This window comes from Anguilla anguilla, chromosome 17 (assembly GCF_013347855.1).
Source record: "Anguilla anguilla isolate fAngAng1 chromosome 17, fAngAng1.pri, whole genome shotgun sequence".
Taxonomy (NCBI): domain Eukaryota; kingdom Metazoa; phylum Chordata; class Actinopteri; order Anguilliformes; family Anguillidae; genus Anguilla; species Anguilla anguilla.
The window spans coordinates 10,908,695-10,927,605 of record NC_049217.1 but is presented as its reverse complement, the minus strand read 5'-3'; the positions used below and the strand labels follow the sequence as shown (position 1 = coordinate 10,927,605).

Below are 18,911 nucleotides of genomic sequence, written 5' to 3'. Positions count from 1 at the left end.
TCGTCTTAGAATCAGTGGTAAATGTTACTCCTCAGTGCTGCAAGTCTGCTACTGCTAAAACCTGGACTGGCTGAAACTGTGGAATAGGAGTCCTGGTTCATCCCTGCATTAAAGCCATGAAGACCAGGAGATGGGCAGAGAAAAGCAGAGACTACACAGCTGTGGACAGGAATCAAGTCTATTTTGGGGGGTGGGTGGCATTTAAGGTAGGACGGGGGACAGCTCTTACACGCACAATGCAATTTCTGCACACTTATATACGATAAAACATTTAAGAAATAACTTTTTCATGGACTTCAGGAATGATGGTGCGTGTGGGCACGCGTAGCCTGAGGGCGCTCAGGCACCAGACCGGGGACTCAAGGGGCCAAACCGAACGACCAAATCTCCACCCGGTCCAGGCCCTCGTCTTTTCCCGGTACAGCAAAAACAACGCAAGGCTTTGGGAGGGGCCAGGCGAGACGGGCGCGCTGTTGGGAGAAACCTAATAGGAGCGTAATGTGGTCTGGCACGGCGCTCTGTTGATATTAATCTGACAAAGCCAATTCATCAGCCAGGACCGCCACTGCCCCGCCCTGCCTCCCCCCCCCCCCCGTGCGGGAGAGAGGGAGAGACACACACAAAAAGAAGGCCCAGGGGGTGATTTATGGCCAATGATTTGGCGCCGCTATATCTGTCACACTCACACTCCGCACAGAGAAGCGAAAGGACAGATGGGACGCCCTCCCAAACCCCCCCTGCACCCCCCCCCCCCCCCCCCCCCCCCCCAAACCCCGAATACCGGTCAGCGCAATCGTCATCAAACACACCGCGATTAGTGACACTCAGCGCCCATCTGAGCGGGAATCGGGAACATATTTACCACAAAATGAGACCCACAGAAGGCTGGTATTCCACCATGAGCTGCAGAGCAAAAGTTTCTGTGTTAAATAGACTCTGACAGAGTACATTTCACTCTGACAGAGTACATTTCACTCTGACAGAGTACATTTCACTCTGATAGAGTACATTTCACTCTGACAGAGTACATTTCACTCTGATAGAGTACATTTCACTCTGACAGAGCACATTTCACTCTGATAGAGTACATTTCACTCTGACAGAGCACATTTCACTCTGACAGAGTACATTTCACTCTGACAGAGCACATTTCACTCTGACAGAGTACATTTCACTCTGATAGAGTACATTTCACTCTGACAGAGCACATTTCACTCTGAATCAGATTTGCTCTGAGACTTTTGGTCCAATCAGAACTCACGGGAACCCTCTTAAAAGATTAGAGCTGGGCGCAGTGCAGCATGACGCAGGAGCACCGTACACTCCGCTCTGGACAGGGTCAGAACAGGGCGAGGCTGCCTCTCCCTCTGTCTCGCAGAAGATGAAGCCGGGCCGACCGGAACAGCGCAGACACTGCAGCCCGAGCGGAGGCCTGACAAACCGCAGCCTGCCGCACGCGCTCACAGGCGTTCTGCCGTCGGCCGCCGCCGCACTCCGGTCCTGACCTCAAAGAGAAGCTCGACAAGAACGGCGCACCTGATGAACAACGCGGCCCAACGGTCCTACCCGCAGACTCCCCCCCTCTTTCAGACCTCCATAGCCAATCAGTCAGCCAGACTTTCATCTGCAAGGAGCGTTCCCGATCCAGTCGTGACCCACTGAGATGTGACTGAGCTGGACTCCAGCGGGACCGCACAGGAGAACAGAATATTTCCAAAGGTACATTATATTTTAACGCAATGTAATTTTTGAAGCCAAAGAACACGATGGTCCCGTTGTGAGCCCAAACTGACCAAAAAATAACCGCCCCCCCCCCCCCCCCCCCACAGCATTTAAAACCAAAGCTTTGGAAATCCATGGCCGTGTGTGAGCACAATCAGCTGACTAATGGGACACGTTGGTCCCGGGCAGAACGCGCCGAGTCGAGGCCGCGGTGTAAAATGGGGACTTTAAGCGCGAGACTTCTCACGAGCCAGTGAATAATGGTGAGCGCGTCTGATTGGATTAGGAGCCCTGATTCCACGTCAGTAAACTCCAGGGTCCGAGGGGCCCTTAATGGCGCGGCGTTAGCCTGCTTCTGGGCTCAAGCGCGCGCGCCGCGGGCTAGCGGCCGCGGGCTAAATGACCCGTGCTTTGAGCACAGATACGAAGGGAGCCCGTGAACTTTGACTGAGCCTGAACTCCAGGATAATGAGAACACCCCCCCTCCTCCTCCTCCTCCTCGCCCTCTAACTGATTTCCCCCAGCGCTGAGATTGCCTTTGTAGCTGGGATCTTAATGGAGCGACTCAACTGCTCAGAGGAACGGCCAAATGAATATCCTGCATGTGATTCCTCATGGGGGGGTTGACTAACACTCACACACACACACACACACTCCCATACAAACACACACACACACACACACACACACACTCACACACACTCCCATACAAACACACACACACACACACTCACACATGCACAAACATTCTCAGAATTATAGATATATGCATACAGTCTAATGTAAACACGGGCACATACAGTACAGACGTGCTCTTAAAAGCTGAAGTATGGGGCAATAAACTAGCAGTCTTTGGGAGCAGGTTCGTTAGCCATGCAGGTGTGTGTTCATGTGTGAGTGTGTGTTTGTGTATGTATGTGTATGTGTGTGTGTGCCAATGTGTGCGTGCGTGTGTGTATGCGTGTGAGTGTGTATGCATGTGTGTGTGTGTGTGTAGAACCTGGCTCCAGTCACAGTGTGTCTATGGGCTGTTTATCTGTAGATGGACTCCCTCTCGCTGCCCAGCGCTGCAGCCTGCTGAGTTGGCCTGCATCCCCTCTCTGGCACAGCCACAATGCTCCTGTGCGGCACCCTGGGGGATGAGTCAAAATGAAGACAGCGGCTGTCTGAACTCAGGGCAGCCGCACCAATAGGGGCGCGAGGCTCCCGCGGTGCCGGAGACCTCCGCCGTTCTGATTGGTGGGACAGAAAGGTGGGAGGGGTTATACTCATGAGGAGTGAGGATGCCACTCTCCATGCACACTGCACCCTGCCACACCAGCCCCCCCCCCCACAGCCTCCACACACCTCTGCCTACAACCCACTCAAGCTTCCCAGGGAAACAGGCGTCTGATATCCAGCCCCGGAGGGGGTGTTGTTGGACATTCGCACTCGAGCCAGGCTTTTAGCCACGCCTGGTTGGTCCAGTCCAGCGCTTTCCCTGAGGTGCTGTATACAGGACACCGATATCACAGCGAAGCAGCAGCAGCAGCTGGGTCGCTGGTCCTACGTAAATGGGACCAACCCCCCAGGGGCGAATGGCTGAGATATTACCTTCTACCGCATCAGCAAGGAAACGCGGCCCCTCCTCCTCCACAGCAAACGCAAAACAGGAACTCAGAAGAGCTACACAAACGTCCGCTGCACCAGGCTATAACTGCAGAGGTTTCGTCTGCAGAGACCTTCGTTTGGAGACGCCAAGCCTTTTGGGTTCTTCATGAACACCTGTAAATTCACTCTTTTGTTTGCACCTTGATTTGGCGGTGTACTCCACAATTTTAGATTTGCAATCAAACAATTCATCAGTGGTTAAAGAGTAATTGCACTCACTGTTCCAGCCTAGCTCCACCTACAGAAGTATTCTATATGCAAAAGATTTTGTACAACGTAGCTCATGAAACATGGGTCAAACTGTCAAACTAGGTGTTGCAGATCAAATACGAATCAAGTTCACAGTAAGTAATTACATGGCCTATTTCTAGCTTCAAATGTTTTCAGAAACATGTTTTAGTGGACTGTTTAGGTGGAATATGACAAAGTATATAAACAGGCATGTTTCCCTCAGTTTTAAAAACATTGAGCCGAAACCAATCCAGCCAATCAGGTGGCAGCAGTGTTCCGTCGGATGCAAAGTAAACTGACTAATTTGTGATGCTCTGACATCACGATTGGGGCGGGGCCAGAGCGGAACGCAGAAAGCATTTTTCAACCATGAGAGGGCAGCACCTAGACATTTTTTTTTACCAGTTTTGCAGCTAGAAAAGTGATCTAACGTGTAATTACCCTTTAAAGTGCAGATTATAGCACCCCCATTTTAGGGTATTATAATGTTTGGGACAACTGGCTTCACAGGTGTTTCTGATTAAACAAATGAAATTATTATTAATTAATATTAATATTAATATTATTATTAATTATTATAAGCTCAAAACGTTTACTTCCATACACATTGTGTATTAGGACAGTGTGAGGAGACGATTCCTTACTGAGATAAGATGCTGAGATTAATATGAAGGATTTGATTGAATTCCACTAAAGCACTGTAAGTAATGTCCTAAAGTGCTCTTGATTGAATCTTGCCATAAATCTTGTTGGCCACCAAGTCAATTTTGGGGTGGCCTTATCTTTTTTTGTTTTACCAATATCCATGCATCCAAGGCACAACTATTTAGTTCTGACAGGAATGACAGTACCATTCCAAACGATGGCTTGTGAAGCCAAAGTGTGACACAAGAGTGTACTTTAAATGTAATGACGCGTCGCTCGGCTCTGATGTGACTGCACACAATGCAGATTACATCTTAATCACTTCTACGGCAAAGACATGTCAGAATGCAACTAAAGGTTATGCTCCAGTTATATTCAGCAGTGAACTGCCGGCTTAATGCACAACCAAATGCGAGTTATAAATGTAAGCAACACATTTTCCCACACAAAACACGATAGCAAAAGATCCATCCATCCGGTTCTGCATTTCCTAAAATTATGTTATTATATAATGTGTCAGATTATTATATAATTACATTATTACATAACAGCTTAATTTGTTGTCCTTTACATTTCTTTTTTAGTCTCTCAGATAGATTTACTGAACCGAGTGTGCATGAGGTTTCTCATGTACGTTTGCTGTCCAGGAGACGGAATTTCTACCAGCAAAAAATAGACACACCAGCTCACTGGATTTAATACGCACATATTATTTAAAAAATAACAGAAAAAAAACATCACCTTTTAATTACTAGGGGCACAGCCCACACAGGATTGTCTTGAGGCAGGCAAATTGGCTGTTTCTGTGGCACTGCATTGTTTGTAATTATTGGTGCGTGTGAGCACGATGCAAATAGACGCGTTTGAAACGAGGCGCAGAGACGTGCCGAGATGTCCACCTCTCTGTCTTACGGAGGGAGGGGGCTGACCGTGAGCGCACGCCGGATCAAAGGACGGGGGCGAGGAGGGGCGGGGTCCGTAAAGATTTGACGGCCCGTGATGACAGCCCTCGACGGAATTATCGTCTCGTCGATTTGCGTTTCGACTCGCGTAACTAGCTTACATCGCTTAAACGGGAAAAAAAGACGGCTCCTTTTCAACAAAAACTGGCGGAAGTTAAAAAAAAAAAAGGCAGCCCAAAGCTTACCGGTGGAGTGTTGGCTGCGTGTAATTTAGTGAGCGCCAAGGCCGCCCCTTAGGAACCTCTTCTGGATGTGGACGGCTACACGCTCGCCCGCTGAGAGGGGGGACTTCACACATTAATCTGGGAGCTGCCGGAGACTCTGATACCTCTGCCTGACGGCGTAATGGGGCGTCCTGGGTCACACCGCCGCCCGTATCTGCCTGACCCCTCCGCGGGCTGCAGTAAATTGACCGGGCGGCTTAGCCGGGGAACCGCGCGGGACCGGCGACCGTGCCGACAGGTCCTAAGCCGCTTTTAGAAAGCGCGCGCTCCAGCGGCTTCGGATAGGGGCCGGCTGAAAAAGACTTAGTCCCGCATAACACAATCTAACAGCGTCTTATCATCCGCAACCATTTCTTTGTATTGTTTTTATGCGACTCGTTCAACATTTTACAATTTACAAAGTGTTTAATTAAAGCCCTCACTAAAACAAACTAAAGCAAACTGGTGGAAAATGCAAAGTCAAATACATTAGAAAGCATTGTATTTACATGTACATGGTAAGCATACCCCTTGGGTGAAACATAAAAGAAAACCATGAATAAAAGTTTGTCTTTTTGGGTTCAAAATGAGGTTTCCCTTATCTCTTTTGTACAAAGAAACCCATTTTCTCTGCTGTGAATGAAATTATGCCATCACCACATTAGATGAAATCAAGTGAAACTGGAATCACTTATTAATCCGATGAAAACCATTCGGCGTGCGAGGCTAACGTTTGTGTGATTTTGGAGCTTCACATTAGCTGGGCTGCTGCTCAGACCCTGTCCCCCGCGTTTAAAACCCATAATCCTCTGGTGCAGAATGCTGACCACCCCTGTACCTGCATAACCTCAGAAAGACTCTGCCTCATTACCCTCCCTCATTCACAGAGGCGGCTCAAACACACCGGCTCCCCACGTGCTCGTTCCATCCGTCTGCCGCAAGTCTTTTATGCCGTTCGGCTGCAGTCCGTTAAAAGGGCTCTGCCAGTAATTTAATGACCGCAAACGATATTTACGGCAGTGTGGGGGTCCGCTTGATGCGCCTCGATGACTTGGAATCCGCACAGAAAATTATGATTATTAACACCGCGGGACTATGGAACCTACCGTTAACTTCCCTTCCCCCATTTCTCTCTGGAGTCAAGCGTGGAGAGACAGTGAGCAGCAGTTGCGATTTATGAAATGCCGGCAGTCAAACTGGCTGCCCCCCTCCGCCCCCAAATCTCATATTAATACCTGGGAATGGGCTCAATATGGCATCGATAAATACAGGACCATCCAACTGGGTTGACAGGTAGAGGAGTGTTGTTCTAGCTGTGGTGTTGGGAGAAGGCGTGGATGGGGTTCTTGTGAGGCAGAGATACCACAGTGCTAATTAAAAAGCACTGTGGTATCTCTTAATTTAAGGCACGGGGCGGGAGCTGGGAGGAGTGGGGCGTGGCCGTGGGGGGGGGGGGGGGGGGCACTGCCGTCTGAGTGGCCCTGGGTCAGACACGCCCGGCCGGACGCGACTGCGAAGCCGCTCCCTAGCGGAGAAGGGCTCGCACCCCCAGCACCTCCCCCCCCCCCCCCCTCCCGGCTCCATAAATAACCTCTCCACCGCCGCTCTGACCCCGCCCACCGGCCGAAGGCTAACCGGAGGCCTTTAAGAAATGAAAAGAGCGGGTTCCTGCCCCCCTCTCTCAGAAGTGATCAGGGAAAGTGCTCAATGTGATTAAAAACCAAGCATCCCACTTTTTAATGTCCAACAAATGCTGAGATCGAAAATCTGTCTCCCCTCATTGCATTTGTTTGTTTCGGCCCGATGGATAAACGGAGATTTACGGCTGGGATTCCTTCTGCAGGCTGAGTGGAAAAGGTCTGCAGGGACACTAGCCACTGTAAGGTAGTCACATGTTACTCTTTAAAACTCGCCACTAAATTCATTGACATTTCAGTATGTGCAAATAAATAAAATATACTTTATATATATTATATATGCACAAAATTATATTTAATGAACGTGACAATAGTTGAAGCAGAAAATGTACACAGAATATTTTCATACTGTGCCTGTAATACATTCCTGTATCAACTCCGTTTGAAAGAGTAATATATTTTCGCTTCACAAGGGCATTCATGCAAACCCTAACAGCACAGCCTCAGTGTTAAGAATCAATTTGAGCCAGCGGTAAAACTGCTGACCATAGCAAATTGCTGTTATTGCCGCAGATACAGTATGGCCATTATAGTGCTCATAGTCTTGGCATCGCTTGTTTGGATCTATATTTAACTTCCATTATACATGCACTGATAAAGATATTGATATATGCAGTGTGTGCCACGCCTGCATTGCTACACAGAAAACAGCTTGATCATCAATTTGGGTATGCATATTTCTGTACTGCTCCTCAAAAAGTTTTACATACATACAGTACAATCTGTAAGTATTTGGACAGTGACATAATCTTCATTGCCTTGACTCTGACCTTCAACACATTAGATTTACTTATACATAGACCCCCCCCCCCATTTTAAGGGACCCAAAATAATTGGACAATTGGCTGCTCAGCTGTAGCTTAGCCAGCTGTGTACCTTTACATCATTAGTTCATGCACAAGAAAGCTATCAAAAGGTCCAGACTATTTGAGGTGTGGCATTTGCATTTAGAGTCTGTTGTTGTTGTCTCTCAACAGGAGGATCAACAAAGCCAACAAACAATGCCAGTAAAGCAGGCCATCATGAGACTGAAAAAAGCTGAATGATATGAATGTAAATACCCTCAAAATAGAGCTGTAGACAGTCTGTACTTCAACCTCATATTCATTTTTTGTTTCGTTTCACATCCAATGTCCTGGAGTACAGAGCCAAAACAACAAATATTTTGCCACTGTCCAAATACTTGGACTGCAAAGTGTATTTAAACAATATTAAAACTGCGCACAAATACACTCGTAAATAAATGTGCATTTACTGAATATACACACATATTTATTAATGTGTATATTAGAATCACAATTGAGTATTTATCCATGATGGATGTGCACGGACGTGTCTGTGTACCTTCTCCCATTTTAAAAACGGTACTTTGAACGCTGGCCAAAGCAGAACAGATCACAGCAGAGAAGAGCAGCGCAGAGCAGAAGGCTGCCAAACATCCAGGTGTCAGTCAGTCAGCGAGGGAGGGAGAGAGCCTGTTATTCTGCCCACCCAACCTGCCATTCCTTCAAGGGGAAGATTATTGGTAATGACTCAGGGAACTGGACAAGCAGCGTGTCACGCTAATGGCCTTCTGTAAGCGGCGATCCAGCTTGGGTGCTCTTCTCTGGGACAGAGATATTTTTCTCATTTCATTTCCCGCCCCCTCCGAACGCCATAGTGCCCTCCCCCCTCCCCCCCCCCCCCCCCCCCCGGTATCTCTCAGTGAGCAAATGAGCTACGGCTCATTTAAGCGCCAGTGACAAAAAAACCTGTGTGATGTGTCAGCCGGGGCCCAAAGGTGAATGGGGTGTGGGCACAGGTAGATATGTGCGGGTGTGTGTAATCACACATGGGGAGATGGAGCAGGGGGGAGAGAGAGAGGGGGAGAGAGAGAGAGAGACAGAGAGAGAGGGAGAGAGAGAGGGGGGGGAGACAGAGCAAGAGAGGGAGACAGAGACAGAGAGAGAGAGGGAGGGAGAGAGAGAGAGAGAGAGAGAGAGAGACAGAGAGAGGGAGGGAGAGAGAGAGAGAGAGACAGAGAGAGGGAGACAGAGACAGAGAGGGAGACAGAGACAGAGAGAGAGAGAGACAGAGAGAGGGAGGGAGAGAGACAGAGAGCGAGAGGGAGAGAGACAGAGAGCGAGAGAGAGAGAGAGAGAGAGACAGAGACAGAGAGAGAGGGAGGGAGGGATAGAGAGAGAGAGAGGGAGGGATGGACAGAGCGAGGGAGGGAGAGAGACAGAGACAGAGAGAGAGGGAGGGAGGGATAGAGAGAGGGGGGAAGCATGAGAGCCTCACCATCAGAAAATCTATTTCTACCAAACGCCTGGGTGCCGCTCGCCGAGTGGAAACAATTAAAATGCTAATTTCCCGCCGCGCCCGGCGGTGGCGGCACAAACGGCTCGGCGAAGCCGTCCTGCAACGCATAAATTGTTTTCGGTGTCCTGAAAGCGATTAAGCGCAAACTCCTTAAGGCCCGTAAACGCTCTGGCGTCTGTTCCGGGCTCTTCCCCGCGGCGGGGCAGCGCCGGGCCGTCTGCGCGGGGCCGCCCGCTCTGCCGCGTGCGATAACGCCGGCACGGCGGACCGAGAGGGCGCCGTTAAAGATATCCTGGACGTTTCGATGCTCTCGTCCCCCCGTCGCGGTTCTTCTTTTTTTCTTTCTGTACATATTTTCTCACATTATTACTGACAAAAGAGCAGAGTCGCACTCACTCCGGATTCAGCGGGTGTGACAGTTTATCGAGGTTTGGGAAAGTTCAGGCTTTGCAGATGTTTTTTTTTTTTTTTTAATGTTATATTCCCAGTCTAAGAACCGTAAAAAGGTTACACGAGCTAATCAGCTTATTTGTATTCATGGGGAAAGATAAGTGTGGCTGGGATTCAATTAACATTGGTCCTCTGACTCTGACTCACAATTAAGCACAAGTGTTTTCTAATTCACAAATACAGTTCAGCAATCACCAAAAGGGATTTTCGTGAGTAAAATAGCGAACAGTTATTGCTGAATTGCAGTGGTCAAAGTGAAGTCTAAATTAAGGGCGAATGTAGATTGAAACCAGGCTTGTGTGTTTGGGACTGCTCTACAGACAGGACCTCCCTCGAGCCGCGTCCATACTGCTACATCAGCACTTCAGAGTCACTGTGGTTCAGAAACAGATCAGATAATATATGTTCATATTCATGTATTTTTAGTAAAATGCAAATTGCTCAGACAGCCTTCATCATGCCCTCAGTTTAAATGAGCTAGACTGTACTGTACTGTACATCTACCATAAAGCTTCATGTGGAAACACATGAAACATTTCGGATAAATACCTGAGTGGATGTACATTGTGCACTCAACAGAGCAGAATGTCTCCAAAGTGAAATAATTTCATTAATGGTTTGTGCTGAAACACACTGATTCCCAAAGGGAAATAATTACTTTAATGCTTCATTATTCGTGCGATTAAAAAAAATGTCTTTTGAACCCATTTTGGGCTCCTATTGCAATTTTCATGAAGCCATTTTCTTAATCTGCTTTTGGCTCTCTCTTTCTTCCCTCTCACTTACTGGCTGACTTCTTTTCAAAACCCCCAAAAAATGTTTTCACTTTCATTATCGAGGGCTAATGTTCCTGTATCCAAAAAACATTGTGCCTGATCACAGAATCAATATTTTATAATCATGAGCAGATTCTCATTTAATTTTATTCTCATTCCAAATTTAAACAGAAAATGGATTTCAGTCATGTGTGAGTTATATTCAGAAATATTTCCACATTTCAACGTACATGTTAAATGATATTCGATGGCAATTTATAACTATATATTATGTGCCTGCAGTAATATATGCATACATATGTGCACGCAATTATATGCATGTTTGCCTGATTCATTGTCAATGTTTGTTTTTTTTTAATCCATCCATTTTTTTAATCCATCCATATTTATCACAGTGCCGTTTTAACACTGATCACACACTGTAGGCATTTTGGGAAATGTAGGCCCGGAGTGGAATCGGTCTGGCTTAATGCAAATGAACCAGCTGCCCATAAGCCCGCTGATGCTCGCTTTAGCGTCTCTGGCTCCTCATGTCGCGAAAGCTTGAAATTTGGGGCAGGGAACATTTTCCCAGCCTGCACTGCAGGCCCCTGAGATCAGGCCCCCGCCATTTACACGTGCTCTGCGGCGGTCGCTGGGAAACGCCATTCATTCCAGCGCCGCGCCGCGCCGCGAGAACCCAGAGACCTCCTACCTGGGCATTTACCCAGCTCAACAACACACTGTAATAATAATAACACTCACAGTATATATTGGCACAAACATTGAGCAGTGACCTTTTTATGAACAATTCCATTCCAAATCCACCGCGCATTAACAATGGGGTCACTGAAGAAGAGCTCAGCAGGAGAGTAATTTCGCAAAGTAGCACAGCCAAAAGGCTGGCTCCCCGTATATGAGACAGCTGCTGTACATATCCAGCTACATTTCCACATTTCAAATGTGTGTTAAATTGACATTCCAGGACACCCTTTCATTTTGCGTGGCTTTTGCAGGGGCACCAGGGTTCAACAGAGCTTCTCCCCATGACACCCGACTGTGTGAATCAAAGCATAATTACCCTGTATGGCCAGGTTTCTGACAGCACCTGCTCAGAGTAAGAGCTAAATAAAAAGGAAAGGATCATTCTGTGCACGTGTCGCTCCTGAAGACCGATTTTGGCTCTAGGTTTATTCTTTGCATTGTGGCAACAGGGTCCCGCGTGCGCCCGGGGTCCGGGCGTGAGCCCGCCAGGCGTCGCCCAAATGTTTCACGTCCCGCGCCTGTTACCGATTCACTGCTGAATTAATTAGGCCTGTCTGACGATGTGGAAGGAGGCCAGTCTAATCTCAGAACCTATGTACAAACACAGCACAATCCTGCGTTAAATTAACATTGACAGAGCTTATGTGAGTCCAACATGGACCATGTACTTACGTGAGTCCAACGTGGATCAAGTACTGTTAGAGTTAGAAGTACTCAAATTGACTTCTGAGTTGACTTCAGAGTCCATTGGAAATCACAATTTCAACATTTCTGGGGGGAAATGGACTGAGAGGTGCTGCTCGGAGCTCAGAGAGAGGGAGGGTTACAGTTTAGGGAGAGAGAAGGAGGAAGGAAGAGAGGAAGCAGGAGAGTAAGATGGCGAGAGTTTCTTGAGAAGATCCAGGCGAGAAAGGCCGCAGTGATACGTGTCAGTTTTTTAGGACAAGCAGAAAAAAAACATGAAGTCAGCTTGAAGAAAAAATTTCTCAAAAAGTAAGAGGGAGAGACAGATGGAGATGGAGAAAGAGGAGGGAGAGAGAGAAAGCGAGAGAGCACGTTTTTCCCCCTGAATCCCGGGCCATTAAGTATTTATGGAGTCATGTTCGTTCTCCCTCTTCCTCAGATACACAGAGAAGCGGGCCCTCTGCGGACCCCGATGTGGTTAGTGCCCTGCGGGGTAGGGGAGCGGGGGCTGACGTCATCGCCCTCCTGAACGCTGAATTATTCACCGATTTGTGTGTAGAGTTGGCCCGGCCTGCTGGTAGGCAGGCCTGCCGAAAGCCCTCCTGAGCCGGGCTGGGAGCCGAGGTGGGGCGGGGCGGGGCGAGGCTTGGCGGGGCAGGGCGGGGGTGGGGCCAGCTGGGACTCAGGCCCCCCGTCTTCGCCCTCCCAGTGAACACAGATCAGGGCTGACAGGTGAGGGACGGGTGGAGTACATGGCTTTCCTGCCGCTCATTTCACAGCTCTCTGGTGCGCTGCATTCCCAGGCATGTGTCCCTCCATAGCAAGGTTTCTCAGAGTGTCTCACTCATGCATGTGTGTGTGTGTGTGTGTGTGTGCGTGTGAGTGTGTGTGTGTGTGTGTGCATGTGAGTGTGTGTACGTGTGTGTGTGTGTGTATGTGAGTGTGTGTGGGTGTGAGTGTGTGTGTGTGTGTATATGTGTGATTGTGTGTATCCGAGTGTGTGTGTGTGTGTGTTGGATTTCTCTCCCTCGTCTTTAATTGGCTTTGTCTGAACACTTCATTGAATTCTTATCTGTTTTTGACAGCCTCTTAAAGGCGCAGCATTGGAGAATGGGGCTACATAAACCTTGTGAGCTACCATGTGATGTTAATCAAACACTGACCCCCATATAAACCAATCAGAAACCTTTTCTCTCCACTGCACAACAGTACGATTGGATCAAAGCACATAATAAGCACGTAATGGCTGTTCTCATTTCCTCCATTGCTTAATAGACCTTTATTCACCCCCTAAAGAGCACGGAAGTGAATATGAAGAGCACAATTAAACATTGACTTTAAACAGAATGCGTTATGTAATCAACTGAAATTAAATTAACCTATAGGCGTACCTTTCATTTCAACTTTGGGAGAGACACACTGCAGGACCACCTAGTCTTGCATAGTCAAACTTCAAGTCTCACAAGCACTCACTAGCTAGTCTAGAAATGACTGCTTATGAAAATATTGGGAGTGACATCTCCCTGTCTTCCCCCAAAGCTATGCTTATGAATTAACCCAACCAACCAATTAATCCAATGTGAGTTCGATATGTGCTGAAGAAATACTTGCAATATTCTTTCTTTTAGTTTAAAGGGTTCACTTTCAAGCACAGCTTTCTAGTTTTCCGCACCAGGGATCGGCGGTGGCAATTTATTAACCGCTAATTGGTCATAAGATCAGTGCCAACGATAAAAAAAACACCAATTTTATTCGTTCATGATTCACGCAAGCTCATGCCTGAGGACACGATTCCTTCCTAAGATGGCTTAAAGGGGGACCCTCCAGAGACACACAGACAAACACGAAGCGGAGCTCAAACAGCAGGCCAGTCAAAGGTAATAAATGGAGAGCTGAGCCAGAACAAAGAGCAGCGGGCACGGGAGAGACGACTCAGCCAGGGCTCAGAACCAGCAGCCCACGCGCTCACATTCATTAAAGATCCATTCATCCTCCCAAGATGCTTGTATCATAAAAGACAAACGGTTTTAGACATGCCCTTAATGGAGCCATACATATTTAATTTTTCATTCATGGCTTTAAATATATATATATACTTTTAATTAATTATAAATGTACTCTAAATATTTGCTTCCATCTCAGCATTTGTGAAGGATTTTTTTTTTTTAAAGAATTACAAGATTTGGATGTAAATTGGAAAAAGGAAGTGTTTCACATACCAACACTTAACATTGTATTGTTTCACGCTGTGCATCAAAATGAAACAGATGGTTATATTGGTACATTAAAAACATGGTCAACGGTAAATATTCAACCCACAGCACGAACAGAACCAGTCTGAATGTAATCTGACTTAGGTCTGTCTCGGCTGCAAGGCAGACGCCTGGAAGCTGAACTGTGCAAACTGGTGAACCGAACCAGAAGCGAAAACCATTTCTGGGAAATGTTATAGCATGTGCAGGCATAGAAGAATGGAAGCCTAAATTTGGACAGCACCCGGAATTTCCTGAAGATTGGGCTGTTGGGAGGTGCCGCAGTAAACAGCATATTACACAGGGAAATGTGCTTGTAATAGAGGTTGCCAGTTCAACTCCCAGCTGAAGCACCGCTCTTATACCCTTGAGCGAGATATTTAACACAAATTGCCTCAATAATTATTCAGCTGTATAAATGGATTGTGAGTAGAAAGAAAATGTAAGCTGTGTCACTCTGAGTCAGGATGCTCACTAAATGCTCAAATTTTATGCAAATGTTGCCATTGCAGGCAGCTACCTCGCAACTGAGTCACAGTGAGCGATATGTGCTTCACACTGAATGCATTCATTAGTTCCTCATCTACCACGTGAAGGACGGAAGTGAAATATTGGGTCACATCTCCATGCTGGAGCTCGGGGCTGGGTCATTTTGATTAGGGGGGTGATCTCCGTGCCTGCTCAGCAGTGCGTTTGCGCGGAGCAGGGCCATTTCCCGTCGCGCTGATGCGTCGGCAGGAGCGCCGCGGCGGCGCTAACCTAAATGCCTCCTGACGCGGGTTAGTACCACTCCAGTTGCAGCACTGGGCGAGCGGGATGACATCAGCGATCAGCATCCGCTGGTGCACTGACCCAGCGTGGGAGGAGAGGGAGGGAGGCTCTTTCTTGTCCAGTGAAAATATCACAGCAAAGTACTTTTTTTTTTCTTCTTCTTTTCTGACCACGTGCACGTGCCACACACACAGCAGCATTAAAAACGTGTACGCAAAGATCCTCTGCAGCAGCCTCAACGTACGCATGCTGATGTGAAGTTAATCAAATTACTGACATAATGAGCTAACTGCGCTATACTCTGTCATTTTCAGTTAATGTTTGATTTTAAGAACCAATACGTTATCCGTACAGCGGTATTATATTTGATTTCTCTGGTAAATGTGCTCCATATAAGTATGTTCCGTATGTTAATATCCTGTATAGGGTAATTAATTTCTGATGAGTTTCCTGGAAAAGAACCGCTGCAGTGCTGCTAATTCCCTCGCTATGTAACTGGATCCCATTTCTGTGATGTGTTGAAAACCGAAAACCCATATGATGCCACTTAATGTAAATTAGCATGCCGCTGCTTCTCTGCTGTGCCTCATATTGCATTAAATAGCCACAGAAAGCCTATACAAAATCTAAAAAGTTATGCACTTATGTTATGCATGTATTTGAATACGTCATGCATTTGAATACACACTGCACATTTTTTAGCCAATGAAGCAACAAGCCAATGAATAATATCAGAATTTTCAGTGCTTTTGATCTAATGACCTAAAAAGATTTTTACATGGAGTTTTACATGGAAAGGTGGAACCTCACCTCAACCATCAGGAATGTTAACCCACAAGGGTGATGCACATGTGGTACATTGGGGTTTGTTTGCTTCAGAGAAAATACTGCCCTCTACTGGCCAACCATCACCACTTCCAAACCTGGAAGTGGTGATGGTTGCAAACCTGGTTTTCCCAAATCTCCCAGACAACCGCTAACCAAGCCCACCCCTGCTTAGCTCCATTCAGGAGCAGGGAAGATGGCAAGATGGCCACCGGCTGGCCAAATTATTAGAAAGCATTCACCCTGCATCGAAGAGAGTGTGCAAGGTAGGGAGAGGTAGCATTGCAAAGCGGTGTGAAGATAAGTGGAGACTGTGAATAAGTGTCGGCTGTGAGTTTATCCCATAGCTGGGAGTCTAGGGAGAGGAAACACAGGGATTTTGTACCAGAAACCATCTGGATTCTGGCCTACCATGAAATTCAGACCATTTTAATGTCAAACGTGGTCATAAGTCCCACCAACATCACCCAGGGACAGGGGGTTTCGGGTGCTAGGATACCCTCTCGCCTCGCTGGCCTATAGAGACTGTCTGTGCTTTGTACCCTGGCAGTGCAAGTGTGGCACTCGGATGGTATTTTGTAGATGGGACTAGCTGCAGTGATGGGACAAGCTTAAGAGTTGCAGCAGTGATTGTGATTTAAGACAGGCTGTAAATCATGATCTGGGCAATTTCATCTAGGGCTTGATTCAAATAGAAGGATGATTCGGTTTCTTTGGAGCTACATGTGAAACAAACGATGGTAGCATATACTAGGATGCAGATCAAACAATGAGCTGACACCTCTAAGGAGAGAATGTGGAACTGGGAATAGCACGAAGGTAACAAAATAATTTTTATGAAAGCCTGCTGAGCCAGGTAGTAAGTCAGACAGGCCATACTGTATATTAGGCCCTAAGCCTGGTTGTGAGTAAGCTCCTACAGTATATGAGGCTTTAAGCTCGGGCTTAAGTCAGGCCCTAGTGTATATGAGGCCCTAAACCTGGTCTAAAGTCAGGCCCTACTGTATATGAGGCCCTACGTATGGTCTAAAGTCAGGCCCTACTGTATATGAGGCCCTACGTATGGTCTAAAGTCAGGCCCTACTGTATATGAGGCCCTACGTATGGTCTAAAGTCAGGCCCTACTGTATATGAGGCCCTACGTATGGTCTAAAGTCAGGCCCTACTGTATATGAGGCCCTACGTATGGTCTAAAGTCAGGCCCTACTGTATATGAGGCCCTACGTATGGTCTAAAGTCAGGCCCTACTGTATATAAGGACCTAAGCCTGGTCTAAAGTCAGGCCCTACTGTATAGCAGGCCTTAGGTCAGGCCTCTTAAGTTGTGTGTGCTGACTAAGTGCTGTGCTGTTCTGATCTGCTGCAGTTGGGTCGGTGGGAGAACAGGACCCTGACCCTCAAGTACCCCGTCTGGCCGAGCTTCAACTCCCTCGGGGACGGCGAGATCGACGACAACCACCTGAGCATCGTCACCCTGGAGGAGGCGCCCTTCGTCATCGTGGAGAACGTGGAGCGCCTGACGGGCACCTGCATGAGGAACTCGGTGCCCTGCCGCAAGCACATCAAAGAGTGAGCGTCACTCCGCTGGGTGACAGTGCCGATAACACCACACCGATGCGTCGCCACCTGGCCTCTGCCTCACGTGTCCCCCGCCCCTCTCCCTCCCTCATGGGTGTGTGCTTCCCCCCACCCCTCTGGCTCCGCCCCCGCTCGAGTTTCCCGCTGACACAGACAGCCTCAGTTTTTATCCGGTCAGCAATGGGTTCAGGTGGCATTTCATGGAAAGAGGGAGAGCCGGGTTCCTTCCACAGTCAGCCATGTACTTAACATTTTCTGCCACCCAATGTGGGGCTGGGTATGTCCAATTCCCACCCAAATTTGGAACATCCTGTTTCGTAGCCACATTCAGAGGAGATCTCCACTGCTGATTTAGGAGAGTGGGGAGAACAGCCTGGTCCATGATAGCATTCACTGCAAGTGCAGTCTGGGTCTTGTAGTCATCGTCGGTGTGAGTTCCCACTATAGTGTCATCAGCAACTATGACTTAAACTATTAGTCACTGTGACGAGTACTTCTAGCGTGGGTGTGGGGAGCACGGTGGTGACTTTAAAGGCACAATTGTCAATCTCAGATTGATATTGCTGGGACAGGCCATACATTTACAAGCCCATTTTGAAAGGGCAATTAAATCACTTTCCCTCTAAATTCCTTCACTGGTGCTCATTTGCGCATACTTGTTGTCTCCCAGGAAACTTTCTGAGCTCTAATTAAGCGCATGTAAGGAATAGATCAAGCGGTCCTGTCACAGATGAAACCAGCTAACCCTGGTCCTACAAGCTGTGCTGGCATTCACTGTAAATCAGCACTTAAATGATTGAATAAAGCAGTTGATTACGCAACTCACCGGATCTGGGCAAATCCTCTAATCATATATCAGAATGATTTAAGTTTGCACATCTAGGCATATGCGTCAGACTAGTCACGGGCATTGCATTAAGTGACGGCAGAAGTTTTCGATTGCTCAGGAGCGGGGTTGCCATGGAGACGGCCGCATGACATCACCCGGTGCTCTCGGCACCCCTGCGACGGCTGTCACTGCGCAGTGTTGTGGGGGGCCCTATGGGAGAGTCCCGGGGGGGAGACCACAGGGGGGAATAAAAAGCCCTCGGGAGACAATGGCTTGTTTTTCACACTCAGGCGCCCGTGCAGAGGGTAGTCACACCTGGAACACTGGCGTCAGCGAGCACAGATTCAGCTCTCCCTGCTAAGCTACCTAAAAAGAGCTTCAAACATGGTCTGCCTCCTGATGTTATATAATTACTGGAGACATTCGCTCAAGTTCACTGGACACACAGTGTGCCTGTTTGGGTGTCCATTGGACCTCGGGGCTTAAAACAATTAACAATGATACATTTATTTGTATAGGGCCATTCCTTTTATTTTGGAGTGATGTGCAGCCTGCAGCCCAAGCGGGAAATCTGATTGGTCGGATTATGAGC

The 18,911-nt window shown here is 47.7% G+C and overlaps 1 protein-coding gene across 1 annotated transcript in view; it reads left to right on the top strand.

The window, feature by feature from the left end:
• Positions 1-18,911, top strand: part of grin2aa (glutamate receptor, ionotropic, N-methyl D-aspartate 2A, a) — a 137,453-nt gene that overhangs the window by 90,574 nt on the left and 27,968 nt on the right. The window contains exon 5 of the mRNA XM_035399200.1: positions 17,279-17,481. Within this exon, the coding sequence (XP_035255091.1) occupies positions 17,279-17,481 (203 nt within the window). The remainder of the gene's footprint in view (positions 1-17,278; positions 17,482-18,911) is intronic.